The sequence below is a fragment of the Erythrolamprus reginae genome, chromosome 2 (assembly GCF_031021105.1).
Source record: "Erythrolamprus reginae isolate rEryReg1 chromosome 2, rEryReg1.hap1, whole genome shotgun sequence".
NCBI classification, from domain to species: domain Eukaryota; kingdom Metazoa; phylum Chordata; class Lepidosauria; order Squamata; family Dipsadidae; genus Erythrolamprus; species Erythrolamprus reginae.
Genome location: NC_091951.1, coordinates 48,252,454 through 48,269,067, shown reverse-complemented (window position 1 = coordinate 48,269,067; position 16,614 = coordinate 48,252,454). Strand labels below are relative to the sequence as shown.

General features: G+C 42.8%; 1 protein-coding gene across 3 annotated transcripts in view; it reads left to right on the top strand.

Moving 5' to 3' along the window:
* Positions 1–16,614, top strand: part of FAM107A (family with sequence similarity 107 member A) — a 59,149-nt gene extending 42,535 nt beyond the window's left edge. For 2 of the 3 annotated variants that reach the window (XM_070738140.1, XM_070738141.1), the window contains exons 3-4: positions 10,640–10,790; positions 15,622–16,608. In XM_070738140.1, coding sequence (XP_070594241.1) covers positions 10,640–10,790; positions 15,622–15,720 — 250 coding nt within the window. In that variant the 3' untranslated portion in view covers positions 15,721–16,608. Of the gene's footprint in view, positions 1–10,639; positions 10,791–15,621 lie in introns of all 3 variants that reach the window. The other variant, XM_070738139.1, reaches the window with a different exon arrangement.

Here is a 16,614-nt window from a genome sequence, read left to right as displayed (position 1 = left end):
TGAACTATATATCTGTGATGATATTGTTTAGCTCGACATAAAACTTTGAAGATTTTTTTTTAATTAAAAATCATACATAGGTTCTTAATACTATTGGTCCAGGGGGGGGAGAAACCCTGTCTTGTGTAATTCAGATAATGTTTTGTCTTCCTTTGGTTCCCTGTGACATCAAAGAATATCAAAGATGAGCTGAGATTTCCCAAAGCCCCATAGAAAGGTAGATATTGTATGTCTGTAGATGAAAGGCAAATTATGGATTTGTCAAGAGCTATCTAGATGAAAAGAGAGAGTAGATAGGGCCAATATCCTGTTGGCTTCTCAGCCATCTCCTCTAGCATTATTTGTTTTATGAAACACGACTTTGCAAAAATTAGACATGTAGGAGATGGAGTGAGTCATCCAGACCTAATAAAGAAGGCCTGATATGATGGGAATTTGATTAAAAAATAAAATTTCAAAGTACATTCTGACATCAAAAGGAGGCCTGCTGATCTATATCTTCTTAATAACAGTTGTAATTTTAACAGCAACTACTAGTTTAATATTTACTTCTTCTTCAAGAAGGCAGCTTACATTATTTTGAGACGCAATATACAAAATCTAGATATAAGATTGGGAAATAATAATATATGGAGCACATCGTCCACTATCAATACAGGCTGAAGGAATTTGGATTATTCAGAATGATGAAAGGCAGAGTTAGGGGAGAATGATGGGGAAAGTTTAACTTTAACCTTAGACTGTCTACTGTTGACCTCACCCCATTCCTAAAAGGTGTGTAAGGGGTGCGCATAAGCGCACCAAAGTGCCTACTGTCTCTGCCCTAATGTCTCCCTTTATTTGTACCCATTTCATGTATTAATAACCATGTTCATACCTATATCTGTTATTAAATACATGCTTGACAAAATAAATAAAAAAATAAATAACACCCACAGAATTGTATGGGGTTTGCTTACAGGAATGAAGCTTGGCTAAATAAACAAACAAGGATACATACATACAAACATACACATATACATACATATAAATAAATACAAATAAATAAATAAAAATATGACTGCCCATCTTACAAAGAAAATGACTCTGGCTTACAATGTCTGAACCCTTCTGTTTGTTTACTGCTTATTTAACTTTACTGTAATAATTAACCACACAGCTGTTCATTTGTTTGTTTATTTTGCCATATTTATCAGCCATCCACTTTTAATCAACCAAGGTGGTATACACAATGAATCAAAAAGAGCATCCGTAAAACTCGACAACATTGTAAGCTTTGCAGTTCAAAATCCTTAAATTAGCTCAATACTCAAAAACATGCTACAGTGTGAAGTGTGAAACATCTGTGCTGAAAGACAAAAATCCTAAGGCTTGAGAGTGATATTGAGCCTTCAGTCTCCTCTTGAATTCAGACAGGAAGGGATTAGACTGCACTTTGCAAGAAAGGAACTCCATAAAGCAGGTGCTCCATAAGAAAGTTCTTGTCCTAATTCAATGATGGCGAACCTTTTTGTCCTTGCGTGCCCAAGGGGCGTGCACACACAAGACAGTATGTGGGTGTGTGCTCAAACCACAATCCGTGCCCCGCCCCCATGCACATGTGTGCACTACCACCCCGTCCCCTGTTTTGGGCCTAGCAGGTCTCCTTGAGGGTCTTCTGAGAAAAAAGGGAGGGGCATGAGGGGGAAGCCGCACACACCGCAGTGCTCCCTGCTGTGTCTGCATAGCAATAAGCCGGCTGTCAGATTCGAGCTCGCGTATCCCTCTCCAGGGTCCTGATTGGCCGCATAAGCATAGTTACTGTTAAAGCGGGAACCCTCCTTTGTATGTGATTGGTAGTTGCCTCAGAAGGCGTCCTGTATATAAGTCTGTGTTCTCTTGTGTATTTTCTTAAGCCTGTACCTGCCCTGTTGGCATGTTCTGATTAAACTCACATGTTCTGGTAAAAGGCCTCAGTTATTATACTGGCGACGAGATTTCAGCCCTGCATTTCCATCCAGCATCTGTGTCTGCAGTAAGTGACAATGTCTGTACAGCTTACTTTTCCCCCTTTCAACCCACAAGGGGAGACCTGGGATTCCTACGTTGCCCGCTTCGACTGTTTTCTAATTTCAAATGGGTATACCGAGATTTCTGGGGACCGCAAAAGATCTTATTTTCTCGGTTTCTGCGGCCCCGAGATGTTCGAGACTGCCAGAGCTTTATTCGCTCCCGTCTCTATCCATGATGTGCCTTGGGAGACTTTCCTTTCAACTCTCCAAGATCACTATGCCCCTGCCCCGTCACGGTGTGCCCGGCGCTACGTTTTTTATCAGAGAAACCAGGCAGAGGGTGAATCCATTAATGAGTTTGTGGCCGCTCTCCGCCGGGCTGCATTATATTGCGAGTTTACAGATTTAAATGATTACTTGCTGGACAGGCTAGTGTTCGGAGTCCGGGATGGCCGCCTTAAACGCCGTTTGCTGGCCACCCGGGATTTGACCTTTCAGACAGCTTTAGCTGAAGCTCGTGCTTTTGAGCTTTCCACGCTATCCCTGGCAGCCATGGACAGCTCGGTTAACGCAACAGCTAAAGTGCCAGCGGTGCCAGAGAACCCGAAAGCCGCTACAGAAAAGGAGGGCGGCAGCGAAGTTGAGGAAGAGGAGGTATGCCGGCTGGGTGCTTCCAGGGGTCGTGAGCCTCCTGCCAGCCGCCCCCGGGCCCCTCTGTCCCCTTGCAGGGGTTGCGGGGGAAACCACTATAGGTCAAATTGCTCGTTTAGAGAAGCGGCTTGCCGGCGTTGCGGGGCCAGGGGCCACATTGCAAGAGTCTGCCGTTCCCGGAGGTCCCCTCCAGCCGCCCCTAGAGAGCAGAGGGAGTTCCAAGGTTCCAATCCCCGTTGGCAGAGGAGATTTTCTTCCACTAAGAGGGATGACTGCAATGCCATCTATAGCTGCCCGCGCCCAGCTTCTACGTTCGTGAGGAAAACCTCAGGCTCTTCTGACAAGATCTCCGTGACAGTTCGTTTGGGAGGCGTGAATTGCTCCATGCAAGTGGACACGGGCTCCGCGCATTCATTGGTTTCCTGGGCCACCATCAAGAAATGCATGCCCGGATTGAGCAGGAGTCGGTTGCAGCCATGTACTGTGACTCTACGGGACTACCAAGGGGCGCCCATTCCGGTGTTGGGGGAAGGGAGATTCCCTGTCATGTTCAAATCTTTCATGGGCAGGTTGCCTCTGATGGTGGTGGACGGGCCATTCTCCAGCCTCCTGGGTTTAGACTGGTTTAAGGCTTTGGGCTTTTCTGTTGCGGGGGTGAACGCTGTGAGGGGGGAATCAGTATTTCAAGGGCTTACTAAGGAATTCCCCTCCGTCTTCGATGACAAGCTGGGTTGCTACACGGGAACCCCGATTACTTTTAGCCTTGATCCCAAAGTGCCAGCTGTAAGGCTGAAGCCCCGCAGGGTGCCCATTCCCCTCCGGCCAAAAGTTGATGCCGAATTGGACCGTCTGATTGCACAAGGGGTGTTGGAGCCGGTTGACCAGGCTGTCTGGGAGACCCCACTGGTCATCGCTTTCAAAGGGGATGGGGGATTGAGACTGTGCGGGGATTATAAGTGCACTGTTAATAAGGCCCTGGCTCACCACTCATACCCGCTTCCAGTGGTGCAGCAGTTACTTCACACTCTGGGTAATGGTAAGATCTTTGCCAAGCTTGATTTATCCCAGGCTTACCAACAGCTCCCCGTAGACCCCTTGACAGCAGAAGCCCAGGCGATCATAACGCATAGGGGGGTGTTCAGGTGCCACAGGCTGCAATTTGGGGTCTCTATTGCACCGGGGTTGTTCCAGGGGTTGATGGAACGGTTGCTGTATGGGCTGGAAGGCACGGTGCCCTACTTTGACGACGTGCTGGTCTCGGGGAGTTCCGAGGACGAACTTCTTCGCAGGGTTAAGCAGGTATTGCTCAAATTCCAAGAAGCGGGACTGAAGCTCAAATCAAAAAAGTGTGTCTTTGGGGTTCCAGAGGTTGATTTCCTGGGATTCAGGGTGGATGGAAAGGGAATCCATCCCACCCCTGAAAAGACTAGGGCCATTTGGGATGCCCCCAGACCCCAGTCGAAGGAGGAGCTGCAGGCTTTCCTGGGTCTCTTGAATTTTTATGCGGTGTTTATCCCGCACAAGGCTTCGGTGGCAGAGCCGTTGCATAGGCTTCTGGACAAGCGGTCAGTTTGGCACTGGGGGGAGCGGGAGGAAGCTTCTTTCAGAGGGGTCAAAGGGATACTCACCTCAAACAGTGTCCTGGCTCAGTATTCCCCTAGTCTGCCATTAGTTCTCACCTGTGACGCTTCCAGGTACGGAGTGGGTGCTGTCCTCAGCCACAGATTGCCAAACGGCTCGGAAGCCCCTTTGGCGTTTTTTTCCCGGACTTTGGCCGCAGCAGAAAGAAACTATGGCCAAATAGATAAGGAGGCATTGGCCCTAGTGGCGGGAGTTCGCCGTTTCCACGAGTATTTGTATGGCAGAAGGTTCGAGTTAGTGACGGACCACCAGCCCTTGCTAGGGTTACTCTCAGGTAACCGCCAGAGCCCAGCTGTCTTGTCTCCACGTATGACACGCTGGATTGTCTTTATGGCCAATTACACTTACACGTTAACGTACAAACCGGGTCGTCACATTGCACATGCAGACGCACTCAGCAGGTGCCCAGTACATGAAGAAGTAACAGACCCTGCACCGGCCAGCTCCGTTTTTGCTTTGACAGACGGGCCAGTGGTACTGGCTGCCCCCGAGGTATCTAGAGAGACAGGGAAAGACCGCATTCTGGCCCAGGTAAGGCAATGGGTTTTGAGGGGGTGGCCACTCTCTACCCCAGCTGACCAGTTCATTCCGTTTTTCCGCTGTCGCACGGAGTTCTCCATAGAGAAAGGAGTTCTATTAAGGGGGGGCAGAGTGGTTATACCAGGCAAGCTGAGGAACCAGGTGTTGTCCCTGCTGCACAAGGGGCACCCTGGAATAGTTAGAATGAAGGGTCTGGCCAGGGATTACGTGTGGTGGCCAGCATTAGATAAGGAAGTGGAGCAATGTGTGGCTAACTGTGCTGTTTGCCAGGAGAGCAGGTCTTTACCCCCACGAGCGGAGCCTTTAACATGGGAACCACCAGCTAGCCCCTGGACACGCTTGCACATTGATTTGGCCGGTCCTTTCATGGGGCAAACATTTTTAATCACCGTGGATGCATACTCCAAGTGGGTAGAGGTGGCCCAGATGCAGTCCACTCAGTCGCAGGCCATCATAGAATCCTTAATGACCCTATTTGCCACGCATGGGTTCCCGGATCTACTGGTCTCGGATAACGGCCCGCAGTTCACATCAGTCCTCTTTGAATCTTTTTTGGCCACAGCTGGCATTAGACATGCCTTGACCTCGCCTTGGCATCCGGCCAGTAATGGCCAGGCGGAACGGGCAGTTAGGTCAGTTAAAGAGTCCCTCAAGCGGCTGCCCCAGAACTCTTGGAAGGCTAGATTGGCTGATGTGCTCATGGCTCAACATACCACCCCATGTGTAACCACGGGGAAGACGCCAGCAGAGCTTTTAATGGGTCGCAAATTGCGAATCATACTTGACAGGTTGCACCCAGGGTATGCGGGAACAGTACAATGGCCAGAAGCCGCCAGACGTGAGGTGTCTGTAGGAGACGCGGTATTTGCCCGTGCCTTTTCAGGACATAAGAATTGGGAGAAAGGTATAGTTTGCAGGGAACTGGGGCCTCGTTCGTTCGAAGTAGAACTAAGAGACGGACGAATTTGGAAAAGACACCTGGATCAGATTAGACTTAATAGGGAGGATCGGCAGGAAGATCGGGAAGCCAATGAGTTCCAGGGGGTGTGTCTTCAGGACCCACCCACAGCTGCAGGAGCTACAGGAAACTTCCCCTCAGCATTTCACAGGGAAGAAGAAGTGGGCCAGGCTCCCAATCCAATCCATCCGGCCGAGATCGAGAGGTCAGAACATCCCACAGAGCCCCGGCGCTCCGAGAGAATCTGTCGCAGACCTGGGTATTTAAAAGATTATGTCTGTGTCAGCCGAAGGGGCAGGAGTGCTGTGTCTGCATAGCAATAAGCCGGCTGTCAGATTCGAGCTCGCGTATCCCTCTCCAGGGTCCTGATTGGCCGCATAAGCATAGTTACTGTTAAAGCGGGAACCCTCCTTTGTATGTGATTGGTAGTTGCCTCAGAAGGCGTCCTGTATATAAGTCTGTGTTCTCTTGTGTATTTTCTTAAGCCTGTACCTGCCCTGTTGGCATGTTCTGATTAAACTCACATGTTCTGGTAAAAGGCCTCAGTTATTATACTCCCCCCATGCATGCCTACACTGTTACAGGTGTTATGTTGGCCTTGTGTGCAGTTTTATTCCTCTCTAGCATTCATCTCCACTGTTCAGTGATGCATTTCCTGCCTCTCTAGGATTTACCTCTATCTGCTCTTGTGAGACATTTCCTGTTTGTTTGTTTGTTTGTTTGTTTGTTTGTTTGTTTGTTTGTTAGATTTCTAAGCCACCCAACTCCTTCCAGACTCTGGGCGGCATACAACAATTAAAAAACAATGCAAAACAATTAAAACCTTTAAAATAAAAACCATTCATTGTTGGATACAGTTACATTCTCAATGGCTTGTTTAGTGTTTTAACTGGATTTTGATTAAACAACAGCTCTGAAGAGGCCTGAAAGTCAGCTGGCCGATGGGAGGCGAGCATGGGCATGCGAGGTGAAGCTCAGCTGGGTGACGGCTGGTGTGTCGGCAGAGAGGCCTCCACATGCTACCTGTGGCATCCGTGCCATAGGTTCGCCATCACTGTCCTAGTTGGCTCCACCAGCCACCCTGCTGGTTATAACCCACAAGAAATTGCCCTTTGAGAATAATAGCTTGATGTTTTAAAAAAAAATCAGCTGGTTTTATTTATTTATTTATTTATTTATTTATTTATTTATTTATTTGTTCGTTCATTCATTCATTCATTCATTCATTCACTCACTCACTCACTCACTTACTTATTTATTTATTAGATTTGTATGCCACCCCTCTCCGTAGACTCGTTATAGTTCCCTATACATTGAAGGAACTTCGTCACTGGGAAGATTAAGGATGGGATTTCAGTTAACAGTCCTGCACATGCCTAGATTGATCTAAAAGAGGTCAAAAAAAGTGTTGGCAGTGGAATTATACATAGAATCCTCCCTTTGTTATCCATCAAATCCAAGAGGGGGATCTGACCTACCTCGCTGCTGGTTCACTTCCTCCTGCGCCACTTCGGCACACACAGCTTCTGTGCATACGCGGAAGCAAAAAATAGTTTCTGAGCATGCTCAGAAACGGAAAACACAATAACGGGCCTATGGCGACGCCAAGATAGCCGTTTTAGGGGTGTATCCAGCCAGCCATCGCTGCCAGTTCGGTGAGCTGGGGGAAATTCCCGCCACTGGCAGGCCAAACTGGCAGGAACCCACCTCTGCATCAAATCATCAAGCTCTGAGCTTGAAAACATAGTGTTAACCCAGTAGTTGATAGTGAAATATCTCACATGGGACACAACCCAAAAAGATATAGTGTAGTTTGTCATAGTTGTTCAGTTTGCAAGACTGACTCCTCAGAATATGGAAACCAGTTAAGAAGACCAACTTTTTCATCTGACCCATTGACTAAAGCCAGCAATGGGAAAGCCCATGAATTCATTGCACAATACAGTAGTGAAAGTTGAGGTCTTCTCTGTGGAAACCATACCAGAATTTCTAGTGCTGAATTCCATGATTGTTGGTTAAATTACTCCCCCTGCTGGAAAAGGAGGAAAATAGAGGAAATATTTTTTTTTGGTCTTGTTTCTTTTAATTAATTCTACCAGTAAGAAACAGTATATTTTTGAAACCTGAGTACTTTCTTCTATGTCTGGGCTTCTCCTGCACTTTTGCAGGTTGTATTTATATGTAAACATTCAGCAGGTTATGCATTTGTCTAAAATGGAAACAAGGAAGCTCTTCCCTGCCAAATTTTCATTCTTTCACATGAAGAAGTGCTCAGTCGTTTAGCAATTTTATTTCAAAATAAGCCATTTCTCCTCTTGGCACCTCAGTGTTGCCAATTAGTTTATGAGAAATGTTTAGGTGTTATATTTTATATGAAATTAAACGGTAGAAACAAACAATACAATTAAGATTATAGCTCATACAAAGCAACAGACACAAACATTAACCAAGATTAATAACACTTCAGAGGATGATGTAATAATAATTATTATTATTTATTAGATTTGTATGCTGCCCCTCTCCGAAGACTTAACAATTTGGTAAGCACAGATTGTGTCTATGGAAATATTACATATGTTTTTGACCTGTGCAATACTGCTTCAAAGTAGTTTGCTGGGATCCATAGTCTAACACAGTGTTTCTCAACTTTGGTAACTTTAATATATGCGGACTTCAACTCCCATAATTCTCAAGCCATCTGGCCAGGGAATTCTGGGAGTTGATGTCCATATACAGTATCTTAAACTTGCCAATATTGAGAAACACTGTTCTAATGTAACAGGATCATAAAACAGTACAAGGGTCAAGCATAATTGCCTAAACCACAGACCAGATTAAAATTAGGTCAACACCCAAGGAAAAATCTGAAAGTATTCCTAATACAGAGTAAGATGGAGAAGTCAAAAATTCAACTCTTCAAAGGCTAGTTCCTAAATAAATTTAATTAAACTTCAGATCGTGCAGAATGCAGTTGCGAGAGCAATCATGGGCTTCCCTAGGTATGCCCATGTTACACCAACACTCCGCAGCCTGCATTGGTTGCCGATCAGTTTCCGGTCACAATTCAAAGTGTTGGTTATGACCTATAAGTGTTGGTTATGACCTATGGCATCGGACCAGAGTATCTCCAGGACCGCCTTCTGCCACACAAATCCCAGCGACCGGTTAGGTCCACAGAGTTGGCCTTCTCTGGGTCCCATCGACTAAACAATGTTGTTTGGCGGGACCCAGGGGAAGAGACTTCTCTGTGGCGGCCCCAATCCTCTCGAACCAGCTCCCCCAGGAGATTAGAACTGCCCCCACCCTCGTTGCCTTTCGTAAACTCCTTAAAACCCACCTCTGCCGTCAGGCATGGGGGAATTGAGACATCTCCCCCGAGCCTATACAGTTTATGCATGGTATGTTTGTGTGTATAATTGCTTTTAATAATGGGGTTTTTAGTGGTTTTTAAATTATTAGATTTGTTGTACATTATTTTATTGTTGCTGTGAGCCGCCCCGAGTCTATGGAGAGGGGCGGCATACAAATCTAATAAATAAATAAATACCCCTTAGAGGGCTCTTAAGAAATGTGTAAGGTCCAAAGTAGACAATTTAAAGTAAAAAGGTATGGAGGTTAGAGAAACTTACAACAGGATCAGGTAAAGTGTTCCAGACATTTACTACTTTATTGTAGAAGTCATATTTTCTGCAATCAAGATTAGAGTGGATTACATTTAGTTTGTATCTATTGATAGCCCTAGTATTATTGTGGTTGAAATTAAAGTAGTTGTTAACAGATAGGACATTAAGTAGATGATTTTGTGTACTAAGCTTAGGTCAGAATGTAGATGGCATAGTTCAAGGTCATCCAGGCCTAAAATTTTAAGTCTATTGGAATAAGGAATTTTATTGCTAGCAGAGGAGTTGAGTATTCTTCTTGTAAAATACCTCTGGACTCTCTCTGATGTATTGTCTGAAATACAGTGTGGGTTATAGGCAGGTGAGCAGTACTCAAGGATAAGTCTGGCAAAGATTTTCTATGCCCTAATTAGAAGTACAGTATAACATTACCAGAGAGAAAACCTTTAAAATAAGGTTGATTGTTGATCTTAAATGAATAAGCTATCCACCACTTTAATATCCTCATTGTCAATTCTAAGGCTAATTGTTACACCTTTTTTCATTTCTTGGGTCCTCTTTATATTCAGTTGTTTATATCTTTTTGTTCGCTTCCTTTTTCACTTTTTTGCCTGGAGTATCATCAAAAACTGACCTGCCAATGGGTGACACAGAGCATGACCCCAAGAAAAAGGATGTAGACATAGTATTGAGCTTTCCCCGCTTCTTATATTCTGTATTCCCACCATAATTCTATTTTGGCAGCTTCAGATTTTTTTTTTCTTGCATGGTTACATTAGCAACCATCTGGAAAGTTTTCAGTTAGCAATGTCATAACATCATTAGCATTCTGAAAGATCTTCAGTAGGCTGTTGAGTGGCACCCAGTTTGAAAGGTATATGTCAATGTTTACTACATTTTGACTGCCCATTTGTTCCCATGCCTTCACTTGATGCAGCATGAAATAACTCCTTTGTGGTTGTCACTAAAATGAACACCCACTTCCAACATCTGTTTATTTGAACTGAGCAGCTGTGGTGTGAAGTATGTGCTCTTGGAATACATTCCCATTGCTTATTTCTCTAGGGAATATATCTGTAGTATAATAAGGCAGCACAGCAGGACTGGAGTGGGCTAGGGGCAGAAACCTATCTAGAAAGTTGAATGTATTTTATGGGGGAAACGCACACATAGGATTCATTTATCTTTTTGGCATTCAAGTTCAATCTCAGTCTTTCAATGTCTACCTTATCTTTTAGAGGTGTTGAGAGTAAACCAGAACTGCAAAGAGTCCTAGAGCATCGCAGACGAAACCAGCTGTTGAAACAGAGGAAAGAAGAAGAAGAGGCAAAGAAATTAAAATCTCCATTTGAACAGGAGCTCTTGAAAAGGCAACAGAAGCTCGAGGAGGTAGAAAAAATTGTGCATTCTACTAGGTTAAACTCCTTTAAAAGACACAGAGATTTTTCTAATACTGGTAGTTCTGGACTTACAACCAATTTATTTAATGGCCATTTCAACAGCACTGGAAAAAGGGCGACTGATGATCATTTTTCACATTTACAACTGTTGCAACAACCAACAACCCCATGGTCATGTGATCAAAATCTGGATGCTTGGCAACTGGTTGATATTTACGACAGCTGCATTGTCCCAGGGTCATTTGCGACCTTCTGACAAGCAAAGTGAGTGAGGAAGCCAGATTTAACCATGTAACTAACTTAACCACTGCAGTGATTCACTTAATAACGGTGGCAAGAAAGGTTGTAAAGTGGGGCAAAACTCACTTAACCACTATATCGCTTAGCAACAGAAATTTTGGGTTCAATTGTGGTCCTAAGTCGAGAACTACCTCAACTGTAGAGAGCAAGGGATGTGGTTTTCAAGCAAACAGTCACAAACTTTTCTATAAGCAAAAAAGACTAAAATATTGTAGAAGACCTCCAAAGTTCCTATCAGTCCATGATTCTTATGTTTCTATTTTCCCTGGTGTCCATTGATGATATGTTGCTCCATCTTGGAAAGATTGAATGTGAGTTTGTTTTGCATCATCTGAATCTTCATAGCCTATAGGACTTTGGCTTAGCCAAAGTTTGATGATAATAGCAATAGACTTATATACCACATCGTAGTGCTTTACAGCAGTGTTTCCCAACCTTGGCAACTTGAAGATATTTGAACTTGAACTCTCAGGCATTCGCTGGCTGGGGAATTCTGGGAGTTGAAGTCCAGATATCTTCAGGTTGCCAAGGTTTGGAAACACTGCTTTACAGCCCTCTCTAAGAGGTTTACAGAGTCAGCATATTGCCACCAACAATTTGGGTCTTCGTTTTACCCATCTCGGAATGATGGAAGCCTGAGTCAACCTTGAGCCTGGTGAGACTTGAACTGCCAAATTGCAGGCAGCTGGCAGGCAGCAGCTGGCACTCTAACCACTGTGCCACCATGCCTCATGATATAGCAATAGCACTTAGACATATACTACCCCCTAATGCTTTATTGCACTCTCTAGTTGGTTTACAATGTTAACATATTGCTCCCAACAATCTGGGTTCTCATTTTACCAACATCAGAAAGACGGAAGGCTGTGAGTCAACCTACAGCCCATCAGGATCGAACTCTAGACTGTGGGTAGAGTTTGCTTGCAATACTACATTCTAACCACTGTGCCACAGTGGGTAGAATTAGTATTTTACAGTTGGAATGCAGTATATAACAGTTGTCAAGCCAGTGCAGAAGTTGGTGGTAAATTAACGGCTTGCCACACTATCTATAGAAGGCCTGGGAACTTGGGAGTATCCATAGTATTGGTATCAACACAGTATCATTACTATATTGATGATATTTCTTTACAAACCACTGAATGACCTCCTCTGATAATTTCAAATAGATGTTAAAATAACAGGCCAGTGAGCACCAAACTTGTAACATCCTAGACTGATATTGCTAAAGTTTTGGGCATAGTACTCCTGCCTCCCATCGGACCAGAATATATTAAGGGTTTTAAATTGTTTTAACCATTGGATTTGTACTGTTTTGTTGTTGTGATCCACTCCGAGTCTCTGGAGAGGGGCGGCATACAAATCTAATAAATAGCAGTAATAATAATAATAGTAATATAATAATAATAATAATAATAATTATTATTATTATTATTATTATTATTATTATTATTTAAAAAAATGACTAACACTCTACACTAAAATAGGAGTAGAACCACTGTAAAATATTAACACCCCTCCCAATTCCCAGTCTTGTAGGGGCCCAGAAGTATACAGTGTAAATGTAGCATTCTTAAAATTATAAACAGTTCAGTATTTATTTCTCCACAATTGTTTTTGTAGGTTTAACCATCTTTATACTCAAACTGCAAACTTGACAATTTTGAGGGAGGATTCTCATTAATATGTTGATATTGGAACCTGCATTCAAGTTTGAAAGGAGAGAGAGAACCGTATAAAATTTATCTGATCTCCAGTGGAAAATTGTTAAAAGGAAGTGATGAAAAATATGATCTATTTAAAACAGGCAGTGCAACAGTCCATGACTTACAATTTCAGTCACTTCCATTTGATACGCAGAGAAGCGTTGGGCATAAGGGACTTACCTGAGTCTACACTTCATTACATTAGAAGGCAAAGCTTCAAACCAGGCCAGAAAGTAAAAGACTGTTCAGGATTTGGAAACTACGAAACCAGAAAGATAATATGTCAGAATAAAGTTCCCCTTTCAATTGCCAAAAAGCATGAAATTAAGCTCCTGTGAGTTTCCACATACTAAATTCTTAGTCTGATGTTCTCTTTGGCATTAAACCGGCCAGGCTTCAAATTTCAGTTTCTTTTAATCAGCAAAAGTGACCGTTCTGAGGGTTGTATAACCCACAAAGACTGTTAACATGTCACAAAACAAACAAACCATAACTCTGTCAGGTGCCGATGCCTCCCTAACAAGGTTTTCTCCCCTGTGTCCTTATGTTCATTGTTTACAATAATTTTAAAAAGAATTGAATTGAATACAAGGAATTTGTCTTGGATGCAAGAAAAGATACATTTGTCAAGCATCATGAGGTAAAACACTTAATGATTGAGGATACAACTAAGCAATCAGGAAGCAATCAATATTAGCAACATGAGAAAATATTATTTTACTGAAAGAGTAGTAGATCCTTGGAACAAACTTCCAGCAGCCGTGGTTGGTAAATCCACAGTAACTGAATTTAAACATGCCTGGGATAAACATATATCCATCCTAAGATAAAATACAGGAAATAGTATAAGGGCAGACTAGATGGACCATGAGGTCTTTTTCTGCCATCAATCTTCTATGTTTCTATGTTTCTATTACTATAAATCATAAGGATACAAGCAAAAAGTTACAATCATACAGTCATAATGGGAGGAGATGGGTGATTTCCTATTTCCTCACAATAAGACTAATAGTAATGCAGCCTTAGTGAATAGTTTGACAGTGTTGAGGGAATTATTTGTTTAGCAGAGTGATGGCGTTCAGAAAAAACTATTCTTGTGCCTAGTTTATTTATTATTTGTTTGTTTGTTTGTTTGTTTATTAGATTTGTATGCCGCCCCTCTCCGTAGACTTGGGGCGGCTCACAGCATACAATGAAACAATTCATAACAAATCTAATAAATTTTAAAAACTTTAAAAAAAACCATTATTAAAACAGACATACACACAAACATACCATACATAAATTGTATTGGCCCGGGGGGGGGGGTGCCTCAATTCCCCCATGCCTGACGGCAGAGGTAGGTTTTAAGGAGTTTACGAAAGGCAAGGAGGGTGGGGGCAGTTCTAATCTCCGGAGGGAGCTGGTTCCAGAGAGTCGGGGCCGCCACAGAGAAGGCTATTCCCCTGGGACCGGCCAGACGACGGGACCCAGAGAAGGCCAACTCTGTGGGACCTAATCGGTCGCTGGGATTCGTGCGGCAATAGTTGTCCTGGTGTGCAGTAATACAGGTCCTCAGTGGAAGGCAGGTTGGCAGTAATTGTTTTTTCTGCAGTTCTGATTATCCTCTGAAATCTGTGTCTGTCTTGCTGGGTTGCAGAATATTTAATAACATGTTTTCATTTAAGTCAGTTAAAAGCTGACATCTGCCCAGGTAATTTGGTGATTAAGACACCAGGCTAGAAAGTGGGGAACTTGTCTTAACCATCAAAGCTGACCGGGTGACTTTGGGTCAATCACCAGAAGATTGTAAGTTCTAGTTCCATCTTAGCCATGAATGCCAGCTGGATAACTTCAAGCCAGTCATTCTTTCTCAGCCCAATACTTCACATGTTGTTATTGTGGAGAATATAAGAAGAGGAAAGTGTGCTGGATTTTTAATGAACATTAATTACTTATAAAAATAATAAAGGCAGGATACAAAGAGAGGGGGAGGGGAGAGAGAGATGGAGAAATGATGATGAAAGAGACAGAAAGAGAGAGAGATGAAAGATAGATGTATAGATGATAGATAGAATAGATAGATGATAGGATAGATGAATGGATGGATGGATGGATGGATGGATGGATACATACATACATACATACATATATACATACATAGAAACATAGATAGATACATAGATAGATAGATACATAGACAGATACATAGATACATAGAAACATAGATAGATCAATTGATCTCAGGCACGCACCATATACAATAGCTAGCTAGCTATCAGTCTAGATGTAGATGTGGGGGGGGGGTAGATAGGAGAGAGAGAGAGGTGATAAATTTTATCTTTGACTAACAGCTGTAGATGAAATTCTGAGAAAAGAGGAAAAGTCCAATGCGGCACACTCAAATTGAATTAATTTAATACATCTCTGGAAGAAGAAAGAACACTAGGAAAGAATTGATTTTTTTAAGAGGAAGTTTTAAATATGCACACAGGTTTCTGAGGATTGTTTATTACTGATTTGGACAGAAAATTAAAGCTGATGAGTTGATAAGCAATCAGTTGCCTGATATAGGGCTGAGAATTGAATAGCCCTTTAGGTTCTAAACTGTGATTAACAAAAAATAAATGTCTGTTCAGTGGCTGGATGCAGATGGTGACACTTAAGGCCAGTTGCCTCCAGCATCACCGAGTGACACATCACATAGCATATTAACTTCCCTTAAAAGTTTTGTCTAGCCTCCCATTTCTATAACTAATAGGCGTTGCAGTGATTATAAAGAAAATTACTTTTTAAAAAATCACCTATTTATTTCTTCTGCCTTTTTTTAATCAGACGGAAAGGGAAGATGAGAAACAAGAAGAGAATGCACCAGAATTTATTAAAGTCAAAGAAAATCTGAGGAGAACATCTACGCTACCTGGGCCAGAGTAATGCATCAGCTAAGACCAAAATAGATTAAGACCTTCTGCTTTGAATACCTACATGCTGACATTTTGGTAAACAATGGACATTCAAAGTTTTGTCTCGGGGGCTACTTACTGTACATTAATGCTTGCTCCAATTTAAAAAGATGGGGCATCTTCACATCTGGGAAAGGAACAACATCCAAACAAAGTGGCTTTTTTGTTCACAGGGGTCCTCAGATGAGAAAAAGACAGGGAAAGTAATAGAGAACTCAACTTCCTTTGAAGTATTGAAATAATACAGTGCCCTTTCCCATCACTAACCCTTGGCTAATCCTTTGAGATTCAGCAGGACAGGCGCACGTGTGAAAAGGGAGGTGTTGTCTGAAGAGAGATTGCTAAACATTTGGGATCCAGATGTTTATACAGCAGAGCAGTTCCACTGCTGGTATTGAAACCTTCAGTTTGGCTAAATTAATGCTTGAGGAGGGAGCAAGTTGGGAAACTAAAAAAAGATGGTAAAAAGAGAAGTTACGATCAATAAGGAAAGTACTAGCTAAGATTTAGAGCCCATCAACCTAGGCTGGCATTTTAGGTGCTGTATCCCATCAACAATAACCAGTAAAAATATGTGTGTTTCTTCGTTATTGGGATTTAAATGATGTTTAAGATTCTTGTCACAAATCAACATCCATTAAGTTATATAGACAAGACAAGTATACTGTGACAAATAGATTCTGAGATATTGTCCAAATAGTGGGATTGTCCACCAGTCTTTCAGGATCTAGTTCTGGTGTCCAGAATGTGAAGCAGAAATAAGATACTTTATGGAAAGTATCCTTAAAAGCTGCAGAAAAAGTAGCAGAAGGTGCAGTCTTCTGAATGTGTAAAAATAAATAAGTAAATGAGAGTGACACAAAAA